The 25,636-nt window shown below is 43.4% G+C and overlaps 1 protein-coding gene across 1 annotated transcript in view; it reads right to left on the bottom strand.

Moving 5' to 3' along the window:
* EFNB2 (ephrin B2) overlaps positions 1–20,479 on the bottom strand; it is a 45,680-nt gene extending 25,201 nt beyond the window's left edge. The window contains exon 1 of the mRNA XM_065677953.1: positions 19,354–20,479. Coding sequence (XP_065534025.1) covers positions 19,354–19,481 — 128 coding nt within the window. The 5' untranslated portion in view covers positions 19,482–20,479. The remainder of the gene's footprint in view (positions 1–19,353) is intronic.
* Between the last annotated feature and the right edge of the window lie 5,157 nt (positions 20,480–25,636).

Below are 25,636 nucleotides of genomic sequence, written 5' to 3'. Positions count from 1 at the left end.
TTCCACATCAGTGTTGTACGAGAAAAATGAAAATTACTTGTATTCCCCCATCTGCATGACAGGATAAAGGCTGGCTGCTGTATAATCCCACTGCTGTAAATATTTCTTCTTGCCAATAATTCTTCTTCACATAATGGGAATATGTAATACGAAACACAGGAGAATTCAGAGACCAAATCTTTTTTGTTAAATCAATTTAGATTTCCATGCATAATAAATACAAAATTCATAAGGTTAGAAACACGCACCTCTGTCATCATCAATATGACCTAAAAGCTGCCCTGAAAAACAAAAAACGCTGATTCTAATTTTAGGTTTTGTGTATGTATGTACGTGTGTAATGAAGCACCAGCAGCACACACTCCCCAGCAGCATACATTCCACACGCAAACTCTTGAGCACAAACAGGATGCGTTCAGAGAGACAGCGTGCCAGGCAACCCTCAGAAACAGCTACCAGAGAGGAAGTACACTTGTGTGCCTTGGTTAAGTAGCCAGGAATTGCCCCATAAAAGGTAGAGGACAGAACCACCCCCAACAGACAGCTAAAACTACATTTTAGAAGAGCTTTAAACCGACACACTCATTAGACTTTATGGCAGGGGAATATTCTTGTTATGGCTCCAAGTCTGTGCAGTTTTAGAACTAAATTTGGTGTATCTCCTTCCACTTGAGTTTCTGAACTGGCAAGATCTAACGCTGACTGGATTAGGAAAGAAAAAAGGCTGAAAATGAAAGGATTAATCTTAGAACTTGATTGTATTCAAATTTTTTCCACAGTTTGCACTTTTGATCATGACCTCTGCAAGAAAGATATTTTTCCAATTTACTTGCCTTATTTCCTTACAACAAAAAAGCACAAATAGGGATGGAGAGAACTTAAAAGTTTCACCTCATGCATTCCAGTTCAACCACAAAATTTACAGTGGCCGATTAGTAGCAGGCATGATTATTATTACTGCATCTGTGTAGTACTTTTGCTACTATATTTTCATGAAGACTTTAAATAAACCATTTGCTGGGTACTAAGCATTTTCTGAAGTTATTTATTAAATGCCAGGAGGATTAAAACTACTGTTTCACAATCTTATTTTTGAAAATCTTGTATCTGGAAAAAAAACCCAAACAAACAAACAAACAACAAACATCCAGCCTTGGCAGAGGTTAACAAAAATTTCAGGATTAATCCTGAATCTTTATTTCTGCAAGCACTGAAATACATGTACGTAAGCATTCTGGGGTAGCATCGACACTTACAACATGTTTGCAGGATGGCATCTATAAAAATAATGAACTGGCTTTAAAAGTCTGATCAAAAATCGGAACGCCCTTTCAACTAATTAAAAACCTTTTTTCTTACACAAACAGAAATATAATACAGATGGAGGAAGAGTTTTCAGAATCCTGAGACTGGTCCTGAGAAGGCTGTGCTGCCTGGGACAGTAACATGCTCTTTAAGCAGTCAGCGCAGCAACAGCACTGGAAACATTGCTTTCTATAAAAAGCAAACTTTCTGCTTTTCCACTCTAAATGTTCTTTACTGGGAAACCTACATACCAATATAGGCCCCTGTGCCCTAAGAGAAAGTTAGGAGAAAAGCTTAGGGAGTTCCCAACTCATTTTTCTCAGCAGTCATATACAGTGAGATTAGAGCATTCAAAGAATCTTGCTCACAATTAATAATCCTAGTGCTTAGTGTGAGAAAGGACAGAAAAGTACATAAAGTACAGTAAAAGCTGTACAATGAAATTAATGCACTTTATGTCTGGCACTTTTGGATACAGATGGCATTTTTACTGTCAGCCCAAAATTGGTGTATTGTGGGCGACATTTGACACATGTGCAAAGCCCATGGAAGTGAATCCCTCCCACGCTGCTTATCATGTCATGCTGCTTGCTTATGAAATAACAGCAACATGCAGGGTTCAAAAACCTTCTTAAAAGTATTATATTAGACAAAAAGTCACATGACACATGAACAGAAAATAGGAACCGAGTAGTCCATCCCTCACTACCACCAATGTTATAATAATTCTCTGTACCACACTTAATTTAAGGCCCAGCAGTTCCTGGTGCTAACGTAGCCTTACTGGTCAAAGTCCTAGAGAAGTTAAATTTCACTCTGAAATTTTATAAAAACCAGAATTTGTATTATGCACAGTTCCCAACTAAATTCCTAAGATTCTACTTTTTGTTTAGAGGAAATCAGCACATTCAACCTTATTAAACGATAAAGGAGTTTTCCTTAATAATAACCACTCAAACCTGCCTAATTTCATAATAGTAATTTCTAAAAAAAAAAAAAAACCCAAACTTTATCTGTCAGCACTCTTTTACTCTGAAAATACGCTACCATTCCTTACTACAGACATTCCTGAAACTGTAAAATTATCAACAGATAGATTTCTGAGAGAAACAAATTCTTAGAGATTTTGATAATCAGTATTGACTGATGTAACAAATGTGTTGTCATGCTTCTTCCAACTTGCAAAACTAGGTATCTACACACATACTAAATATATACATACATATGCAGACTTAGCTTTAACTATATCCTGATAATTATAAAATGAATGCAATTTTAGAAAGCATGTTAGTACTTGTTGTAAGTCTGGGAAAACAGTGCCAAAATTACTGCATTTTAATATCGTAACTGAACTAACTGGTGTAGGCAGTTAGCTTTAAATTAATGTAACAAAAATAACCCTAAAAATGCAAACAATCAAGATGCTTCTTACAATGCAGCCTGAAACCTTCTGTTGGGGAATCCTACCCACTTTATGAAGTTTAACTACCAGCCTGACTATAAAATTATTCATTGAAAAGTTTTATTAAGGAAATGTCATGAATACTAACACAGTATGCTAGTCCGTTACTTGTACAAGGGCAAACTGAAACAGAATACAGAATAGCATTCCACATACATGTCCTTACTGTTTAAAAGGAATGGTTATAAAACCGTATATGCACTCATCATCTGGCTTTTGAGAAAGTAACAATGTTCATATTTTGAGTATTGTTTTGTCCACAGGAGAAATATTTAAGGAAGGCATAAGTCCTATCAGCTTAATGCAAAGCAAGTAAAAGTTCCAGGAAAAGCTCCTAAGGAGTTCATTGAACTAGCAGTGGACTAATCACAGGTTGCTGAACAAGACGAAAACCAGTTTACTGCTTTCCAAAACTTTGAACTGAGTGAAACCCAGAAACATAGACCAGAGCTCTCTGTAAGAGTCCACTGCTCCATACAGAGCTTTCATATTAGTTTCTGTCGCATTCTACTTTATATGCAGACACGTCATGTGGATAACAAGGTATGCACCCAGCTGTAAACCTGAAATGCATTTTTGCAGAAGCACTTATTTTACAGGACTGAATGGATTAAGTGTGAAGAGGACCAGCAACTGCTGTGGAACAAAAAGAAAAGCAAGTTTCACAAAAAGAAGAAGAAGAAAAAAAAAATAATGTGGAGTCTGTCTGAAAATGGGTATGGAGTTTGGTTAAAAAGAAAAGTCTGCTCCTAAGAGAAGTCTCTGCAAAAAATTACCATCGTGTGACACAGCAAGGCTTTATACACAGACGAGTAAACGAAACTTTGAAAACAAAAGTACAGCATTTTATATTACTAAAATCCTTTTAAGTGAGTTTTGGAAGCTACTTTTCTTTGCCAGTGCAGTATTATTAAATAATTTTAATACTGTAACAAAGTTTTATAGAACATGCTAAATAGGGATATTTTTGAATTTAAATAAAATTTAAGAAGTTTAATCTGCTGACCTTTATTTCTACATACCATTTTTCCATGCAGTTAATGAAACTATTCATATAAGCAATAGTTACTGGCATTAATAAGACTTGCAGGATAGAAACTAAAAGGAATTAACACAAATAAATAAACAAATATATTCACATTCATCCCTTCAGATCTTTAGTGGTAAATACCACATTATACAAAGCCAGATTATAAAGTACCATAACACAAGTCGCTAAAGCTGTAGCTCTTGTATTTCTCACTTCCATTGGAATGGAAGAACCTCTTTTGGGGGGCCTGGACTCCCCTGTGATAAAACTTGCTGCAAGCCCGTAAATGCTTTGAAATAATCCCTTGAAACCGTAGCTAAGCTCCATGGTGGGAGTTTGTGGTACCTCGCTGTCCTCCCCCTTCCTCACCTCCAAAAGAGCCCATCTTCTTTCAGACTACTTGCAGCTTGCAAAGCACTGAGAAGGGGAATGGTCAAGTGTTTATTTCGTTTTAATCACCACCTTGGACACAAGATGGTAGTGGTGCCACCATTTAGTGAGTCTCAAGTAGCCATGCAAATGGATGGTCGCTCCCGGTACCTCTTCCTGGACCTATTCTCATTGAAATCAGCTGCAAAACTTCCATTGATTTCAGTAGGTCAAAACAATGCACTGTTTACAATGGAAATCTTAACCTACACAAGAATGATTCTGCAGATTATGTCTTCTAAAAATTTTAAGTGGACAGGGAACAAGGGGCATGTATGAAATTTTACCTGTTTCATATATTAATTCATTGCACTACCTTTTACAAAATACTAGAGGAAAGCATTTAAAATACAACAAAGTATTTCTAGTAGGCATAAAATAGGGATGGGCTGAAAGTGCATACACTTCTATAGTTTTTCAGAATAAACCACTTTTTTTTCATGGCCCTGTGAGATTTTACAATTAAATTGTACCATCACATCACAGTCCTAAATGCACAGCGCTTCCACTGTATAGAGGGACACCCACAGACACCATCCCTCTTCAAACATGGCAGAATATGCTCTAACCGCTCTCCTAGAAAGATGTGTCATGAGTTTCCTTCAACAAATAACTTCGTGTGTTGCTGTTGCAAAGATACAGGCAGTCACTTTTCTTCTCCATTCTGCTTATGGCCTGCCACAAGCCTAAAGATGCCTTGCACTTGAGAGAGCACAAAACCTGCAGCTAAGACATGGTACCTGGCAAAAACCATACCCTTTTCACCTTTCATGCATATGGAAGGTCACCTGCAACCCGGCACCAAATACATCTTATTGGAGACACTCTCTCTAAGAGAAAATCTGGTACCTTAACAGCTGTGATGTACAAGGTTGTGAATGTGATCTCATTCCGTGGGAAAAGTAAATAAGCCAAAGAAGGTGCCACAGCCTCTACTTCAGGACAACCCTAACCTGGGCTCTACCAGAGGTAGTTGACTGCAATTCCTGTCCAGGGGATCATGACATCTCGGGGTGACCACAAACCCCCTTTCCCCATGTCACCCCAAGAAGCAGAGGCAGCATCCTGGCTTCATCCCCCTGCGTGAAGCTGCCAGAATGGTTCTGCTGTAAGACAGCAGATCGGTTTCAACTGGGCACCACCTCCGCCTGCAAGAGATGATTTAGCTTTCGCTGGAAAGCTGCCCCTTCCCTCGCTGCTTGGCTCTCACTTGCAGTACAAAGCAAAAACCCTACTTACACAACTAAAACCTTCAGACCAACTTGGGCTTTACCCCTCTCCCTAACATAAATCCAGGGTTTGAAAATTAATGCATGTTTTTTCCTCATGTAAAAGGGAAGCATGTTTTCCCCTGCCTTAAAAAACTTGAGAGCAAACACCTATCTGTTCGGGCTTATTTTCCAGAATGGGAATCAAGATCTGGGCTTTTTGGAGAACAGCATCCAGCCTGGCTTAGCACATTTACCACATGGGCAAGGCTTGAAACGCTGGAAAGAGGCATGATTCGATTTTTTTACTAAAGTTGACAAAGGAATATTTTATAAAAAAATACAGATTTTATTTTCAGTTTTCATATATGACCTCCACACAAAGCACTATTAATAGCAATTAACTTTTTGTGTTATTGTGGAGAAAGCAATTACCACTCAGCTAAAAGTACTTAAAGCACTAGAGAATTCTGATCCATTTACTAAATCAATTCCGGTTACCACAAAAGAACTGCTAATGTGCTTCAGGACAGTCTTCTAACTCAGAGGAGGAAAAAAAAAAAAACCCAGAACAAAAAAAGGGCATGGATATGACCAGTCTTCTATTTTAAAGTGTATTATATTAACATTTCATCAGCATTTACAGAAATATGAACCCTCCAACAGCACTGGGCTTACTGAGCTTCAGCAAACAGGGAATCACTCCTCAAATCACTGCACTCTCTCGCTCGCTCATGCACAACCATGGAAACACACAGAGGCACATTCTCCTTTTCACTGCATTTCGTCAGAAACATGCTTTCTACACAGAGTTTAAAAACTGCAAGTGGCTGCAGTGAAGAGTAGCAGCCAATCTGTATAAATGGCTTATTCTGAGGAATCTCTGAAAGAGAAAACACTCAGTAGGTGCATTGTGATTAGCTGCTCTTTCTAGTTACCTCTTGACAAATGATGCATGTGGGTCTGGATGAGAGCCCAACTCTTGACCCATGCCACCACTACACACTTTAGTACTTCAAACTGAAACCCCTAGCCTCAGCATTCCTTTCATATTGGTTTTGTTGCTTTTTCTTCTTCCAGAAAAGTGGTGCTGGTAACGCACAACATGAGAACCAGACATGATTAGCAAATTTGGAATTCTTTCAGAAGTGCTTCGTATAGCTATGTCCTAAATATATCTGAGGAAAGCCTTTGATTCCTTCCAAATATGTAGCATGTTTCAGGACTGAGTTAAAAGGACAGGACGTGGAAATGCACACAGCAAACACTGTTCCCACAATGCCTGACAATAAGCTTTGGCCACATTTAGAAGTCTTTCAAATGCAGGATATTCATGTCATCATTATTTTAAATGCAGGAGATTATAAACTTATTGAGAAATGCAACTTTTGCCACAAAAGATACCTGCCAAAAATAAACATTTTTTGGATAGCACTTTACTGCCCCCTTTTGCACTTTAACATTAGAACAGGTTTCAACATGAATATACCTCTTAGAAACACTGAAAGATCTGGGGTAAAACGACAGGGCATCACGTTTACATACTAGTAGACTATCAGGCATTGCTCTCGGGACATCTTCCACTTGCCTACACAGTAAACAAATGAAACATCTAGCTTTCATTGTCCCTAATCTTCCAGGGAAGAGATCAGTAATGGATGGTTTAAATTACAGTCTTCCATTTTCATCTGCATGTATATGGGCAACTGGGAAAGAAGGGGATATTGCTCATTAACACTCTAGTTGTCTCTCTAGCACAATTTTCTAAAGCAAAGATCATCGGCAATTTGAATTTGGCTTTATTCATCAGGCAGAAAAGAATGACAAAAGACTTTCCAGTCTGAGGTCACCCATTTGTTAGCAATCCCTCAACTGAAAGGATGGGTGTATCCTTCAGAAGAACACTTCACCAACTGGCAGGGAAGAATATTTTCATGAAAGGTGAAGACAAGAAGCCTAGACATTCAAATACCCTGCAAACCTACGGGCATAAACCCGTTCTGCAACTCCATGCTGCAATTACAGTGAGCACAGAATCCATGTATGTCTGTGTGTGTCCACATATATCTACAAGAGGTAATAAATCTGTAGTCTAGTGGCCAGTTATTTACAAAATACTAATTCATTATGACAGAGCCAGAGAAGGACCCCAAACCTCAGCTTCCATTTGACAAAGTCCATGTGCTGCTGTGTACACTTATATTTAAACTTAATCCATTTTCCTCTGTCATCCTACAATTACAATACAAGTCACAATAATATTAAATTTCACTGCCTACAGCATTGCACAATTGAACCATTACTGTAATGAAAACTGACTCCCTTTGATATTAACACTGGTGTTTTCTCTCATTTGCCAGCCATGAAATACAGGAAGAGACCAATGTTGTTTTAATTAAAGAATTGTTGTTCAAAATATGCTACTGGGAATATTAAAGTAGCTCTTTGCTCTTGCAGCAAAGATAATCAAGTATTTATATGGTTTGGATTTTTGGAAAAAAAAGACAAATGAAAACCAAAGAAAGATCTGCCATGAATTCAGCGTAACACAAAACCAGCGCTCTACTTGACTTGTGCTCACAGAGGCGGGGTGTGCCAAACCCAAGAAAGATGGTGCTTTATTGAAAAGATGCAGAGCAGTAGTTAGCACAGAATAGAAAGTCAAACCAAATCATGTGTGCTTCTTACACAAGTCACTAAAGTCTTCCCTTTTAGAAAGCTAACAGAGCAGCTGGCATTTGCCAAATAACTACTTCTTAAAAAGGGCACTGTAAGTCGCAAGAAAGAAACAATAAAACCAGACTGCATGTGCTCTTCCCTGCCATTCCTATTGCAAAAGCAAATATCTTACGTCAGCCACAATACAGGGCTACCAACCAAAGTCTGCAGTCTTCCTCCTCTTAAGTTCAATTTGTTTGCACCCGTAGTCTTATTCCAAGACATGCTCCAAGCAAAGTCTACAAAAGAGGGTGGGGACTTTCTTGATGAGACACTAATAATTGGTGATTGTATCTCAATTCAAACAAAAAAAAGTCAGCTGCTTTGCAGTTGCTAGAAAACGTAGTATTGCATACCATTTACTTATTGTATAAGCAAACACTGGAAGTAGAACAAGTTGTTAACTCACCACTTTTAGGGAAAGTTATGCCAAAGCAGTAACAGCACTATAAGGCAAACCAAACCTATTTTGGCAAATCATTGTTACGCGAAGGTTTCAGGATCCAGTTAGAACCCTCTATCACTCCTATACTGCATCCTTTTCCTCTTTGTATTCAAATGATGGGGTTTGGGTGAGAGAAACTGGGAGATCTACAATCAGTCTGCACCTGCATCTCACATTAAACACAAGATTCAGCCACCTGCAAGAGCAGAGATCCTACTTTTTCACGTTAAGTACCAACTTTTCCAAAGTTTGACCGACCCGCAGAAGCACAATAAAATTTGGTGGCTGCTACCACCTCCAAAGCAGTAGCAGTATCTGTCCAATCAAGAACCAGCTTCTGGCCCACTTCAGGTCTGAACCTCTCAAATTAAACTAAACTGACACTCGAATAGTTTAAAATCCTCCTGTAAAGGTCCAGAAGTACATTCAGCGCTAGATCAGACATCCCTACCCTGGGCAGAAGAGTCAATCAGACAGGTACAGCAGATGGCTGTGAACAGCTGGTGCTCCAGCCACACAATTTTACCCCACTGGAGCTCCAGACACTTGATTTTAACCTGCTGCCCAGTGTCTGTGAGATACTGGCATTTTGTTCAGACTACCGTAAGGAGGTTCAGCCTGTGCACCCGCTGCAAACTGAGCTGTCTCTCAGAAGGGTAACTTGGGCTCTTGGGAACAGACGGGTTGCTCTCAGCTGTAGGTCACCAGTGGAAATGTGCTGTTGACATTACACTGAACTGCAAGCAAAATCACAGAAAACTCAGCTCCAGCAGAGCTACTGGTGCAGTCAAACCTCCAGGACATGCTTGAGCTATCCCAGCCAATGCAAGGGATCACCACCTGAATGGATACACTGGCTACTGGCGAGCTACATGAAAATTAAGACTTTACAAAGGCAGACAGGGCTGTAGGTTCTGACATAATTCTCTTATATATATATATATATATATATATATATATATATATATATATATATATATAAATGCATAATGAAGCTTCAGAGAGCTCTGTATTTGTCCAACCCCAAAAAGCCTTTTCACTCTGGCCTTGGTTCAAGACAGTTCATGCTTAAATCCATTCCACTTCAGCAAAAATATTCAGCATTCAGCACATGCTCAACATGAATTTTTCCAAGTAAGGACAGTTTCCTGAGTCAGGCCCTAGGAGCACAGTGCAGCCTTGCTTGTCTTGTCACACATAGATCCACAGAATGGAAAAAACCACAATAAGCAATAAATGTATTAAGATTATTCAGCTTTTTTCTTCAGAAAGTGCCTGAAAACTGTTTGATAGAAGGAACAATTACCACTAAAAAATGTATCTTCTAAAATATTTATCACACAGACTAGTAATCTTGTCTGCCAACATAACCTTCCCTGTTCAATTAATCTATATTGCTTGGAAATACCTTGGAAAAAGAAACCCCCAAAAAACCTAAAGGTCAAATGTTGTGCAGTGATTAAGCTAGACAGCTTCTGAACTAAACTGAAATTAATTAAACATGAAGAAAGCAACTGAAGTGTGGACAGTGAATGCTATGGGACTGCAAATCCTCAAAAGGAGCCAAGATGTTCCAACTCAAAATTTACACTTTTATCCAGTCAGGTATAGAAACCAACTGCTGCTCAGGCAGTAGGTAAGCAGATGGCAAGCACCAGCACAAAATGAAAATGTGAAACTATGCACCAGTTGAAGAGTCAGAAGTGCAGTTATGTGTGCATTCACCAGCGCTCACTGCATAGGTTCCTTAAACAAACTGCTTCAAACTTGCAGAACATCAAAAGCCAGATGGGTCTTCCTGAATGAATCCACAGGCAAGGAGCCAGGATTCCCGTATGCTGCAGAAATAGGCCTGGATTTGATTTGAGCCTTCTTAGCTTTGACAGGCTGGAGTCTGGCAGAACTCCCAATCCAAAATAAAATAGCATTCAACTGTGACTGGGCTTTAACTAATAATAACAAAAATATTAACAATAATTTTTAAACTCCTCTTATTGGCTTTAACATGCACTGTCCTTTATAGTGCATTGTTCACCTTTCCCACTGCTGTTCTTTCCTTTGGGTACCTAAGTGAATGCACTTTTCAAACAAAAACTAACAAAATGGTGAGAAGTAGTTTGCAGCATCACAGATTTTTCAGCCTAAGGTATCATTCCACCATCAAACCTATTGGTGTAAGGCAAACCACAGAATTTCTCATTTTCTGTTGACATGTGTAAAACTTGATTATGTTTTAAAGCATACACAGATCTGAATCCTACTAAGTAAAGTTTTGTAAATCCTATTTCAGCCATCAACCATGAGACATTTAAAAAGAACACCATCTTATACATATGCCATACATCGAGAATGATTCACCTAGCAACATAATCCTCTACCAGCCTTTATCTTCTTTGGCTTGGAACCTAAATTTAAAACCAGAAAAAAGCATAGACTATTACATCAAAGTTTAAATCAGCTGCATTATAATTACCATGCTGATACCGCAATAAACACTGGGTGTTGGCTGGACAGGATTGCCAAAAAAGATAGAGGTCCTGCCCTTATTTGCTGTCTTTTGACAATGTATATAATCGCATCAAAGGAAAGTTCTCTGCACAGTTAACAACGGAAAAAAAGGAAAAAAAAAAAAAGAAAAATAATCTGGATGTTCTCTTTCTTGGATAATGATAAATTTTGCTCATTATAAGAAAATGTAAATTTTGCCTATAATGAAAAATAACATTTATAATGTAAACCCCTTGAGGGCTAATGTAATACTGAAATCACTGGAGGTATTTTCATGGGAGTTGAACAGCAGCTAGACAGAAGCCCTGAACACATTTATCTACTTGCAACTAGAAATACAAAATAGTAAGTGCCATTTTCAAACATGGAATTTAGAATTACCTGTTGTAATTCTGCACTGAAGGCTGTTAGAAGACTTCTGAAAATCTGGCTAAGACTAAACAACTGAATTTATAACCACAAAAAAAAAAAAAAAAAAAAAACAATTGAAAATGACACCGAAGACACTTCTAACTCAGGGAATTCCTGTTGTGTATCCTTCCTAGTTTCAGTTTTTTAGATCCCTCTGTCCTTGGGGGGGAGGACAAGCAACTGAAAAGCTGCTTTCTGTTCTGCCATGCTGTTTCCATACTTGGCTTCCAGAAGCAGGTGATGTGCTTGTTTTCCCAAAGCCTCTCCACTGTTTGGTGTTGGGTGGTTTTGGGGGAGTGTTCCCCCAATTATGCAACAGAAGTGCAAACCCCCTGTGTTCTAAGCACAACTTTGGGCTGGTGTAGGTCGGGGAGCAGTACTTCAGGGAGACAGAGGGGCACCTGCTGGGAGGGGGTAGTCAGAAAAGAACCACCGGCTCTTTCCCTTGCCCCACACCAAACCTATCGAGCCTCCTCGCGAACGTTCCTGAAATGTGACATGACAGGCAGGTTCGAAAGCTAAATGTTGGATAATGGTGGGCAAACAAAGGACATCGGTTTTTGCATTATTTCTTTAATTACTTTAACCCTTGTTCGAGCAGAAAGCACAAGGCCAGAGCAATTCAGCTTCTCCCTTTGTCATTTGCCTGCCATAAATATGCACCAGTCTGCATTTGAAAAGCTGAAGGAGGCCGCAAGCTTGCTGGACATTTATCATGCTCTGTTCCCTGTTAACAAGCAAATACTTTAGTTGAATGGCCCATTAACAATCATTGTCAAATGCAGAATGCAAGGTGCTTGGATGTGACCGGCCTGTAAATTAGATGAGGGTGCCCCCGCGCTTTGGAGAATTTCAGCAAATGAATTGGATCTTTTGATATAGATTTGTGAAGGTTAAGCTGCAGGAGAGGAAACCTATCTGAGCACTTCAGGCCAGTATACTCTGACAATCTGTTCAGCTCCCTATATGCACTTGTTTATTTTTCATCTGTTAAATCCCATCAGCATCAGCAGCTTGACAGTTTTGGGCTTGGAGTTCCCTTCTCAGAATTGTCAAGCTTTCAGCTTACTATGGGGTAGGATAAGAATGATAAAATTCAAGCATGTAATTAACATATTTATATATATACGTGTATATTTATATATATTAAAAAAAAAAAAAACACAAAAAACCACCCACCAAAAATCAACCAACCAAAAATTTTAACAGTGTCCCCACCACTGCCAAACGAAGAGCATGAATTCCATTTTGCCGAGCTCATCCCAAGCGCATTCCCAGTAAAGAAAGACACAACTGTTACTGTAGGCTTCAGTGTTTTTTCCCCTTGTCTAGACTCTGCCTAACAAATGCAGAGTGCTTTCCTCCCCCCCCCCCCCCCCCAGCAGACAAATGAGCACGCAATAAAGTAAATATTCCTCATTTGAATCGTGCCCCTGATTTGCAATGTAATGCTGACTTATAAGTTGTGGGTGGTTACGGTTGTCAGTTGGGTAGAAAATCAAGTCTTAACTGTTAGAACGCTATGTAAGAGAAAAGGTAAGGAAAATAAAAACCCAAGTAGTTGCACTAAGAAGGTGTTTTACTACCTTTACAGCTGCAGATCGCTTAAAATAAATGACAGAACAACGGCTAAATTGTCTGCTGGCTGAACTCGAGGGGCAAACAGCAAACTTATCCCAGTGATTTTCAGCTGGGGATGGGGGAGTAGGCAGATGCTTATCTCCTTCATTTCTAGATTTCAGCCTGCCTTTCGGAAATAACTAACCACACCTCAAGACTAAGCCAAATCAATTTTGTTATCTGCAGCTTTATTGGTAAACAGGAATGGATGCTGGTTTGCTTCTGGGGGTTCTTTTCCCTTTGTATTTTTGCAGGATGGGAAACGAGATGCTGAAGCATCACCTGGCCAAGGCACAGACAATGCAGTGTGTTTATCTTTGGCTGCTCCCATAGAGTGTGAGACAGAGACCACAGCCTGAAACACAGCTGAAATCAAAAGCTCTGTGTTTTCCTTCCATATAACCCCAGTCCTACCTATCCCCTCAGCTTTCTGTTCCTTGCCAGCATGCTCCTGCCCCAAGCCAAAATAGATTAAGGCAACAAACCCCAAGCGAAGCTAATTCTTCGGAAGGGCTGCTGCTAGGGCAGGAGTTAAAAAAAAGGAAAATCTTCCCCACCCAACAATTGCAGCCATCTCAAGTTTTAATCGGCCCCCACCTCGGCCGAAAGCAGTAAATGAAATCTATCTTTACCATATTATACGCCACCAATGAGCAAGAACTGAGCAGCTTTTCTTTGCTGCTTTAACCATCCCAGGCCACAAGTAGGCCTTTCATACTTCCTAATCCCGGCCCCCAAGTTTTGTGCGGTTCTCACATAATACCTTACAGCCTGGAGCAAGGTCCTTAGTTTATAACACCCCTTTCAGAGACGTGTCATTTCTAACATAAAGCTAATCTATATGTTGCCATGGCATCACCCTTTATCTGCCTTTACATCTTATGAACTGCATGGATTTACCACATTATTTTTATCTGAAAGACAGAAAATGGTGGTTTTATTGCCATACAATCAGATTACTGCTGCTAGTTTCTCTATGCCTTTTTACCATACTTCAATCAAAAGGGATCAGTTTCTTTATACTCTGCCCTTGATTTACATTACATCTGTAAAGACCTAGTCTGGGTTGTAATCCCCTTATTAACTATGACCAGGGTTGATTTGCCTAAAAATAAAAGCAAATTGTGTCAGACCTTTTCACTTTGTTTTTGATTCGGAACTACAAAATGGATTACTAAAGAAATCTTCAGAGTTCACACGGCTGGTATAGTACTGAATTTAAAATGAGAATTAAACAAGTTAAACATGGGAGCTGTGTCAACGGTTTACATTTTCCATCATGGGAGAAAGACTGAACTGCGTTTGTCTTTGTGTTCTCTGGCTTTAAGGAGACAATGAAGCCACAGGAGTTTTTCCAAGCTCTTCTAACACTGTCCATTTGCCATCCTCCCTGCCTCTGCCTTTCATGAAACTCCCCCCTCAAAACTCTTCTCCCTTGCTGCTCCCTCTCTGCCCCCCCGCGAAAAACCTTCCCTTGCTCAAGACAGCAGTGGTCTGGTTAAAAGTCTATGTTCTATGGCACTGCATATTTTAATCAAAATATTTGAAGCAGTTTAACATTCCTATTTAAGTTTCCACAACGCCTCACAAAGAATGAGCTCATAAGCAAATCTATGTAGATGTATGATAAATGACCAGAAAAACAGGTTTCTTTATGTCAGCAGCCAAGACAGGCAGACATTAGGCACACATGAATAACATTTTAATCACTATTTTTTCCTCAGAAGAACACTTTCTTCTCATTTGCAACAAGCAGTTTCAAGTACTGCAGGTTTGCACAACACATAAAGACCAGGTCCTCCAAAAAAAGAAGAGAAGAAAAAGCCCCCAGAGCACAACCCAGGCCCTGGCTGCTGCACAGGGCAGACAGGTCTGTCTGTGCCGGCATGTCACAGCAGTCACCTCAGGTCCTTGGCCGAATTTGAGACGATGCTGAGTGTCACATCTAAAGCAATGTGATCTCCTTACAATAAAACAGGGATGAGAAGATTAAAAAGAAAAAAGGAAAAAGGAAAGGAGGGAGGCATTCCTGTGTGTGGGAAGAGGGAAAACTTCAGTGATTCTAGCTTGACTTTTAGCCACTGCCTTTCTAAAGGCAATTACTTCATTAAACAAAGTGAAATAACGTAGCACAGCTTACAGATAACACACTTTAAGATAATTACTATAAATAATATAGCAATTATACTCCACATATAAAAGGCTGGGGCAAATAACCAGCTGAGGAATTTGGCCTTCAGTTTGTTCTGAATTCATGTTGCTAATTCACTTGTGCTTCGGAGACCTGGCTACAAATGCCAGAGATATCAAATGGACTAGAAGCCACCACTTGCTCCTTGTGTTAGCATGCCAAGTGTCAACAGCTATGTTTTGGGTACAGTTTAGGAGCATGTGTTTAAATCACTTTACCCTTCCACTCCTGTTTCTTCAGCTTGGAGCCGTAATTGCTGAGGTTAGAAAGTGTGGTCCCATAACACAGGACTTACAAATAAATTCTTGTCTCAGTGAGAGGCTCCCAAACACGTTGTGAGATATCGTTTTAGCAAGCTCTTTGTGCTCTGGCTGGCTCGCCTGTCCTGTGAAACAACGGCTGTCCATTACCTACAGTTTGTCATCCTGACAAAATGTGAGGAATGTGGATGTGAAAGCACTAACAATTCCACCCCTGGTGCTTTCTCCTTTTTTTCCCTTCTCTGTATTAAAACCGACAAGATTAACCCAGATGCAAACTGCAGAGCATAGTTCAAGGGGCTATTCAATCGGTAGTGAATGTGCATTTGTTTACCTACAAAACTAAGAATTTCAGATACAATGAGAAGCAGACTAGTCTATATGCTACTGAATAGAACGTTTAACAGGGTCATCAATTGTAGTTTATTTTATCAGTTTCTGATATGTTAGCATTCATTCAGAGGCAGGCTGTGAAATATCCCATCTATAACTGGTTATCAGAGGGAGAGAAAAACAGCTATATCGTCTAACTTCATCAATGTCAAAGGCACCACTTGTGAGGATTACCTTCCACATGCCACTAAGGAGAATGAACTGCTTTGCTCATGGGCCTATAGCACTCAGGAACTGCCACACTTAAGGAATGTTATTTTGAATGAGATATCTCTACCTTTTGCCTAAAAGGCACCCTGTAACACTACGTGCTGTCCTGTGTGTCAGAGGCGGTGCCTGATCCCTGTGAGGTGAAACTGAGGTAATCCATGCTATCTATATACATTGTTTGTCTTGGCAGAAACAGCACAAGCGGAAAGTCCCCCATTAAAAAGTGTCAACAGGAGTTAGGTCCACAGAGTAGTTTTTCTCTATGCTTTCAAGATCATGAGATATAAGGTTCTTCAAATGAGAAGTCTGTAAAGTCTACCAGAACCATCTGCAACAATAATGCTTAATCTCCCAAGCAATAAAGTCACAGGTGTAATTATTTCATGTGTCACATCTTGCAGTATCATCAAGGCAATAAAAGCAGATCCCTAAAAAGGGAGAGAAGGGGCAACAGGGAAGGGAGCTCTGTGTTCAGATAGCAACTGTGTGCTCTCCACCTAGCCACCTGCTAGAAATTATAACCTCTAGACTTCAGTGCAAAACCAATTCAGTTTATACATTCACCTTAACCTGAAATTTATTATTTCATACTTTATATTAACCTAACAACTTCTCCCAGCATTTAATTGCCTACCTGTTCAGCAGATTTATGTGCTGAGGCTTCCAATAGAGTTAAATGCACAGCTTCCCTGAATAAATTAACCAGCACCAAAGACAGTTATTATTTCAAACCTAGAAAGGAGCTTTATTATTATGCTACGCCAAAATCCCTTCAGCAGCTTGCTTCTCAGGCTAACACCCAGCCTGAATCCAGAGTGAGGACAACCTCATCTAAGGAGAAATTATTCCCTATCCTTCAGGCAAACAATTGTGACAAGAATTAGTAAGAAATCCTACTCTGAGAAGTGGAGCTGTCTCACCGGCAGCAGTATCAGCAATGTATTTCTAAGCTTCCCCAAACGACGGGCCTCCAAGTGCCCTATAAATCACTAGCCCCAGCAATTGAAAAGACTAATTTTAATAGTGTACTTCTTCACTGTGGTGATTAAGCCTCAATGAATCACTCAAGAAAACCCAATTACATCAACAACGCAACCTATTTTTAAGCGTGCATGCATTTAAGTTGAAAAAGTAATTAGATATTATCATCAGATCTACCATTAGCAACATCCCAACTTTTTTTTTTTTTTAATCAAATAGTTTAGAATTAGCCAAATGGAAACACAATTTGTATTTGATAAAGGAAGCATATCCCCGGGCTCCGTAAGATGGGTTGAGTTCAGCTGCTGGGATACTTTCATTTCTCTGATGGCTAATAAAAAGCTACCAAGGTAAGCTGAAGAAAAAAAAAAAAAAGGGGAAAGCAGGTTGGAGCTGGCAGAGGCGAGGAAGCAGCAGCGGGCTCGGGCTCTTCTGCATTGGAAGAGTGACCTCTGTAGGCATAAACCCATCAAGGGCCAGAATGCAAAAGCCTTCCCCTTCCTCCCAGGCTGAGCTCAGCCTGTTTTCCACTAGCACAGCAGGCCCTCTAACGCAATGCAACCCCGGCTTGCAGCCTTTGACTTTGGAGAATTCAAACAGCATTATATAGCCCGCTTTATCACCGGCCAGATCCCCTTATTCTTAGATATTATGTCGTACCTTTCTTAAGCCAAAGAAAGGCTTAGCTGTGTAGCATCATATAAAGTGCAGAGCCAGAGACTGGAGCTAAACTTTGTTTCACTGTAACTGGCTTCCCACCTGGCGCATATATAAAATGATCATGTCGCACAGTGTTCGGAATGGAAAGTTAACTGAGCAATCCACAGCATTTTATTTTTTTTTTCAGGATCAGAAAAACTTTTCAGTAAAGAAACCGTATAGAGACACGGCAAATACATCTATTACCGAAAAATGCCAGCAGAAATCGGCAGCAAGTTTACCCTTCCGTGGGAACAACGGTAGGTAATGATGGCTGTAAAACAAGACTAACAAACTTGAGATGGTACTTCCAATTCAAACTTTGAAATCTTCACCAAACTCCTGCAGATCCTGCCACCTACACAGGATTAATCCCCGATTCAGGAAATACTCCATTCGTTTTTTTCTCATCACCACCTGACATTTCCTCCAAAAAGTCTCCCGGGAAAACAAAACGTGTACTTACTGGATTTAATGGGACATTCTAAATTCAATTAACACAATACATATATTTAAAAGCAAATTATAGGCAACTGAAGATACAGCATGAGTTAAAAGAAATTATCTTAACGTATTTCTGGTGTAAAATTCCCCAGACTCGTTACAAAATATTTTTCCTGTAGTGATTTTTGTTTTCTAAACAGTTTAGTCACAAAAGTTCAAAGAATTTCACAACTAACAAAGGCAACTTTTATTATGCACTTCAAAAATAAAAGGAGAAAGAAGTGAAATTAGTTTTTCATCACTACTTCAGCTAGAAAGAGCCCACTTCCCAAAAAGTTCCTCTTCCCCATAGCAATAATTTTGTATGTTTAAGAACTTTTCTTTAAAAGTATATGCTTCTGTTTTAAGGGTGTGCTTTGACAGCGAAGCCCTGGGAACACACGAACTTTTTTGCCTGGGTTTGTTAATGAAGAATGACACTAAATGGTTGTGTGATGGATAATGCTTAGTTCATTACTCACTGACATGTGCCTTGATACCATCAACTCCACAACCAAATTTAGCCCTGTTATAAGCAGATGTTAACTTCGCTGGAGTCAATGGGATGAGTTTGCATCTGCAAACGGAGAAGTTGAAGAGTATCACCCTTCCCTGGCAGCCCAGCGCGGCACAGCTCCGCCGGCCTCCGCCGCACCTCCGACCCCGAGGCGGCGGTTCCGCGAGAGCGGAGCGCGCAACCCACACACCACATGCGGGTTTCAGCCTCCCGCTGCCGCCCCATTCTGGCTCCCCCTCCCGGGGCCCTCCCTCCCGTCGCGGCGAGGGGCGGCGGGGCACCTCCGCCGCGACACGGGCCCCGCGCAGCGGAGAGGCCCAGATGCTGCTGCCAGCCCAGCATGGAGACCCCAGCAGCCGCCTCTCGCAGCTTCCCCCGCCCCGTCCCCGCGGCTCCGACCCCGTCCCCCCTCCTTTCCCGTCGTACCGCCGCGGAGGGCACCGCCGACTCCGGAGGGGAAGCGGGAAGGGGCTGGAAACTTACTTGGGGTTGGAGGAATTCCAATAAATGGGGTCTAAAACGATGGACCTCGCCAGCGCAGTTCTGCATAAAACCATCGCGACTCCCCAACAGCACTTCCAGGCGGAGGCGTCTCGTCTCCGCGCTGCCATGGTCGCGGCGGCGACGAGTCCCTCCCGCAGCCTCGCCAACTCCCCCGCACCTGACGGCAACAGCGGGGGGGGGACACAGCGGTATCCCAGCGGCCGGGGCGGTGGAGCGCTAAGAAATACTACTACTAGTAGTGAGAAAAATAAAATTCAGACGCGAAGGGTCGACGATGCGCTTGGTGAGAGCTGCAGACAGATCTACTGAGTCATGTATGCCGCTCGCGTGTAGGGAATTCTCCTGCGAGGTAAAATCCAAGCTACCTCCGAAATAACATCAGTAACGACAACAAACAACAAAAATAATGCAACGCTCAGTCCTTCCTCTTAGTGGGGGTCTCCCGGCTGCCTTGGAAGATGCCACTCAAACTGCCAACTCCCATTTGGATCCAGTGCGCCATACACGTTCACAGTGTCTAATGCTGGCGTGAAAAGGAGTAAAGAAAAAAATAAAAAGTAAAACAAACGTAAAATACAAGGTTTGGAGGAGAGGGACCCGGCCTCGGCAGGAGGCTCCCCCCGTGTGCCTCTCAGTGCTCCCTGCAGTTTGCAATCCGCGCAGGCACCAGCCCAGGCTGTTTCAGGGAGCTCAGAAGCAACCGCGAGTCAATAAATCCACTCCGAGAGTCAGTTCCACCGGTCCCGGGGAGGCGCATCCGCAAGGCTCCGGCTTTCCTGGGGGGCCACTGCTGTCCTTGTCGCTGGCAAAGCCCCCCGAGCGGAGCCTGGGCAGACGGAGCGTGGCGAAAATACGAGTATTTTTAGAAGTAAAAAGAAACGAAAAGGGGGGTCCGCTGCACCAGAACGTCCCTCTCTCCCGCTGCGCGATCCGCAGTGCGCGCCCCGGCGGCAGGACACGGAGGAGGAAAGCCGGCCGTGGGACTTGCGCAGCCCAGCGCGGAGAAGGGAGGAGGAGCGGCGCCAGCCACGGCCGTTCCCGCCGCGGCGCCGCCAGCCCGTGATACCGCTGCTCCTCCGCTACTGCCGGCCCGGCGGGTCCCCGGCGCAGGAGCGCAGCTGGCGGCAGCGCGCCGCTGTACCCATATAAGCGCGGCCCCACCGCCCCGCCGCCGCCGCTCATAGGGCCGCCGCCGGACCGCCGCGCTGGTTGGGCGCCGCGCTTGTCACTTACCGCCGGGCGGGGCCGCGGCGGGCCGAGCCCAACCCCGTCGAGCCGAGCAGGGCCGAGCCTTGCCGAGCCGAGCGGGGCCGGCAGGTAACACCCATCGGCGCCCGGCTCTGTCGTGCTGCGGGCGGCCGCCGAAGCAAGGGGAAAGCCCACTCGCTCTTAGTCACGCCGGGGCTGTGCAGCAGGCGCGACTGGCCCACGCGGGGAGAAAAAATAAAAATGAAAAATAAATCCCCAAAAAGTCTTTTTTTTTTTTTCGGATTTTTTCAAACGTAAAAACTTGACGTTTTTCAAGTACACTGCTGTTTAAACAGCGGGGGCCGCGGGACTCCCCCACCCCCGGGAGAGCACTGCTGATGGCGCTCCGAGGACGCCGACACCTCCGCGGGGAAGGGCCGGGTCTCCGCTGGTGCGGAGCTCCCCGCGCAACTTTCTGCGGTTGCCGGAGGAGCGGGGGGCTTTCCCACGCTCGGTGCCGACAGGCCCTTACCACGGGGTTCTGGGTGCGCGAAGTTTTACCTGGTTGCGGGACAATTGGCCAGGAAACGGAGGGGAGCGGGACACGCGGAGCCCGTCAAAGGGATGCGGCGTAATCAAGGGCGCTGAGGGCGGCTGCGGTCTCCCTCGCCTTTCTCTGGCGGTCGCTCAGCGCCTTTTCCTTCCCGTCCATAACGTGGGGGTTGAGGGGCTATTTTCGGATCTGGTTGTTTTCAGACCCCGCGTACCTCGCTGGCAGCTCGGCCTTTTATTTCACTTTGCTATTAATTCCTGACCAAGAGGGATCTACCAGCGGACAGGGCCGGGGATGCTGCTCCGGGGGACGCCCTCCCGCCACTTCGGAGTGCGGAGGGCACCGAGGCGGCCGCGGAGCCCCCCCTGCGGGTGCGCGCCCGCCGCCGCGACCGGCGTTCCACCGGGCTTCCACGGGGACACAGCGCCCACTAGCGGCCAGCGCCGTCCGCGGAGGGACCGGACCGCACTCGGCCGTGTCTGCCCCCCCGCCGCTCCTTCGCCTCCTGCCCTGCCCGCACCCTTCGCGGTCGTGTCTATCCCCCCGAGAGAAGAGACGGCGGCAAACGACAAACGAGGCGCCGGTGTCGCTGCCCTGGTGGTGGTTCTCGCCGGGAGCTGCGCGGTGGCTGAACACCGGTTGTACCGTGTCAAAGTCAGACCCGTGAAATGGAGGGGGTTGCCGAATTTCTTCCAGCAGGGATTTCGTGCCAAAATAGTATCTGCAGAAAGGATTGAAAGTTAAAGCGCAGGAAATCACAGCGCTCTTTTTCTGTCATTTCCCTACCTTTTAGTTAAGAACACTCTACAAAGGACGGTAATAAGGAGCCAATTTCGCACAATTTTATTCCCGGAGAAATACGGTCATTTTTTATTTATTTATTTTTTCAATCGGGTTAGCGGTGGAGCTCCTCCGGCTTTTAGACGAAGGTGAAGAAGCCCTTAGAAGGTAAACGACTGGCATAGTGAAATAAATTTCACTGGTCAATTTGGAAGGAAATATTCGCTCCCCCCCACCCCCCCACCCCCCATTTTAAACTCAACTGGCGCTCCAGCCTTCGCCGCCCTGCCTGGCAGAGACCATTCCTTTCCCTCGCAAGAGACGGGGAAGGGGAGCAGAGGCGCGCTCAATGCCCTATAGATTTTGTACTAATTGTGTTGGGTAGTTCCCTTAAAGAAATCTACCACTCAAGGAAACAAGGAAATCAGTTTGCTTTTCACACGAAATATCGAATGCGTTTTAAGCAAACTGCTTAATTAAATTTAATTTGCAGTGAGGAAGGAACTGCAGATCCGGAGGCGCAATTTGGTGGAAAAGGATCCGATTCCCACGACGGAAATTTAGCGCTCAAGTGAGAGGCAGAGACTAGGTATCTATGCACATCGAGGGGCATCAAAGGAGAGCTTCGCCGGCAAGGGGAAGAAAGTACTTAATTATTAAACTTTTGAACAAATGTGTGGTCTGTATCCAGTCGTGAGCCACTGTAAACACAGAGCCTGATAAACTCTTCTAAGCAACAGAGACGTGTAAAATAGCTTTACCTCAGTTTTGTGAAGCCGCTGCTTCTGTTTGTTTTGAACCAAAAGGTTACCAGCGGTGTTTTGCAAAAGCTGTGAGTAAACTGTGACCTCTAACTCTCCGTATCCTTGTTTTAAGTAAACCAGAGGAAATGAAGAGCCCTGGTATTGTCTGAAAATATCCTCATGTAGCTAAATATATCGCCCAACTTCTATTGTCCAGCGGCTAATTATTTTACGTAAATACAGCTGGTTTACTCTGCTCAGCATCCTTTTTTATGCGTGCTGTAGGCGCATAAAGATCAGCGTTAATAAAATCCTTTTAACTAAGAACCTAGATAAAAACTTGAACTTATCTCCGAGATAACCTAAGCAACAAAGGTTGAAGACATCCAAAGAAACACGGACTCGGTGGCTGCTCACCACAGATCACTCCTTTCGCAGGAGGGGCCGATCCCCGCGGCTGGGGGTCAGGGCGAGGAGCGCTTTCCGCGCTGCAGAGTGACTTCGGGTCCCTTCGGACCCGCGGCCGGGAGCGGCAGAGGGGCTGCGGCGGCAGCCGCGGTGCGGCTGCGCTCCCTCCCCGTCTCTATCCCCGTCCCCATCCCCGTTCCCACGCCGCCCGCTGCATTGACCTCCAACTTTCCCGTTCCGCCTCCGAGGAGCAGCAAAAATCGCCTCGGACACGGAGGAAACGTGAGAATACGTGTTGAGGCCGGAGGGTTAGAAGCAGAACAAGCTCACAAATGTTAGGAAGTTAGCAATGGCCTTCAGCCGCGGCTTGTCGGGGGCTATCTCAGGAGGAGGTCCCGGCAGATATTTCGGGTTTCGCGGGAACACGGTTTCCTGGCAGACAAACGCGCAGGGGACAGGCTTCGGGGAGAGGAAATCCTGCTGCCGCCGTGGGACCGGCGCCGCGGCCCCCCGCTCTCGGCCTCCGACAGACGGATGGACGGACGGACGGACAGATGAGCGGGCCAGCGAGCAGGTGAGACCTGCTTTTCCCTCTGCCTTCAGGGAAAACCAGCACTCTGCTATTTGCACTGCTCAAACCTTGATTTCCTGTACCTCAGCCAGCGTAACAGCAAAAATCGGGTTTACAGCTCAATAATCAACTCCTTTCGGCTTCTTTTCGACAGTGACAGGGGCAATAATTGCATAAATATTGGCTCCGAGCCTATAAAATCTATAACAAAAAGGGCAGCTAATCCGAAAGGGATCGGGATTGGGCCCGCAACCCGACTCTCTTAAACATCAGTCTGAACATCGGCTATTAGAATACATGGGACATGAAATCTTTTATTAAGTAGAAAAGCTTCATTATTACTTGAAAATTCGGCAGTTTTTAATGTCAAGAATAACTCAGTAGGTGCAATTCCTACTACTTTTAATAAAGACAAGTGATTAACACTGATTTAAATGGGTTGTTTATTGTTTCTAGGAAAGGCCAACTGTGCTGGATACTTGAAACAGCTCCTAAACTGTAACAATGCATTTTCTGCACTTTATGATAGAGTGTATAGCTAGATGTTAATTTGTCTCCTCCATGTCTGTTTTATAACCGCAATTTGGTTAACCATAGCTTCTTAGAAAATGAGAATGGCCTCTCCTCAACACAGCTAAGGAATTCAAGCAGCCTTGTAATAAAATCAGGCAAGAAGTACATCCTAACTATGCATTTTAATTCTTCATTTGACTTATTTTTATACTGTTTTCCAGTATCACTCTGTGAAAACAAAAATTGCTGCATTATTTTGTGGCCTGTGATAACGTGGGGGAGAAACAAGACCAGGGATCAAACCTCTGCTGCATGACCGTCTTTTTGTAGAGGTTTACATGCACTTGAGCAGAGCTGACCACTGGGCCAGCCTAACCCTTAAGTTTGTCTGTCCAGCAAAGACAATGGGAAGCATTAGGTTGCTCAACATGGAAATGTCAACAGAGCTTTAGCACTCCCCAGCTGGCAAACAAAACAGCAGGATGGGAAGATGGGGATAACCCCAACGTGCATGTGTTCAGTGGTACTAGCACAGAAATGGAACAGAGGTGCATGAAAGTCATGGTTCAACTCCAACTGGACCAGCCTGTTGGTCCAAAACTGTACCAGCCCGTTGGTCCAAAACTGTACCAGCCCAGGCACTTCGCCCATATCCTCCTGTCTTGGAATGAGCCTTAGGCACACAGGCAGCTCTACTGTTCTCTTCAGAAATAAATAATCTCTGTAATGCAAACTGAGAAGTGTTTTTTATCAGCATGAATTCCACCTGAACTTGCACTGAGTCGAGACCCTACAGTAACTGAGCTAATAGTTTTCTTCCTGCTTGCCAAAAGGACCACACATCGCCCAAATACTCTGAAAATGTTTAAAGAGATGCTTCATGCAGTTCAAACCGAATCACAGCCAGCACCTTCATATTAGGTGTACATGCAAAAAATGGCACAAAAAAGTCCAAACCACTTTAAGAGAGAACGTTTATAGCATCAGAAAGAGGGGTTTACAATCTTCAAGTCAGCAAGGGTGAGGCATATGAGGTGACAGAAAGCTTCAAAGAAAAGGAGAGACAATGAAGACATCCTTTTTCAAGACAAGATATGAAGCAGATGAAGTATTGATACTTCAGTAAGATAATACTGACATATCTGTCTATACGCAGGCACACAGTTGCTTGGCAGCTTAGACATCTTGCTAACCTAATTGTCTGCTTTGCTAAGCTTCAAGGACACCGGCTCTCCAACATATCTCACTGCAGTCAGCTTTCCACTTGTGCTTGGAAAAATGATGATAATGAACATGGGAAGTTCAAAGGGCAGTTTAACAAATCTCCAAACTAACAGCACACTGCTAGGACACTGCTGTAAAGGCCTCCTGCTCTCTCCCACCTCTGCTGGAGAGATGCATTGTTCAGTATTAAAATAATGCTCCAGGGCATTTGTGAACAGGCATTGCGAAAACTAAGATCTCTTATCATAGAAGGTAAATGAATACTGCTGAAGGTAGGTGGTA

This window comes from Lathamus discolor, chromosome 4 (assembly GCF_037157495.1).
Source record: "Lathamus discolor isolate bLatDis1 chromosome 4, bLatDis1.hap1, whole genome shotgun sequence".
In the NCBI taxonomy this organism is placed as follows: Eukaryota; Metazoa; Chordata; class Aves; order Psittaciformes; family Psittacidae; genus Lathamus; species Lathamus discolor.
The sequence above is the reverse complement of the archived record's forward strand: the minus strand, read 5'-3'. Positions and strand labels throughout refer to the sequence as shown.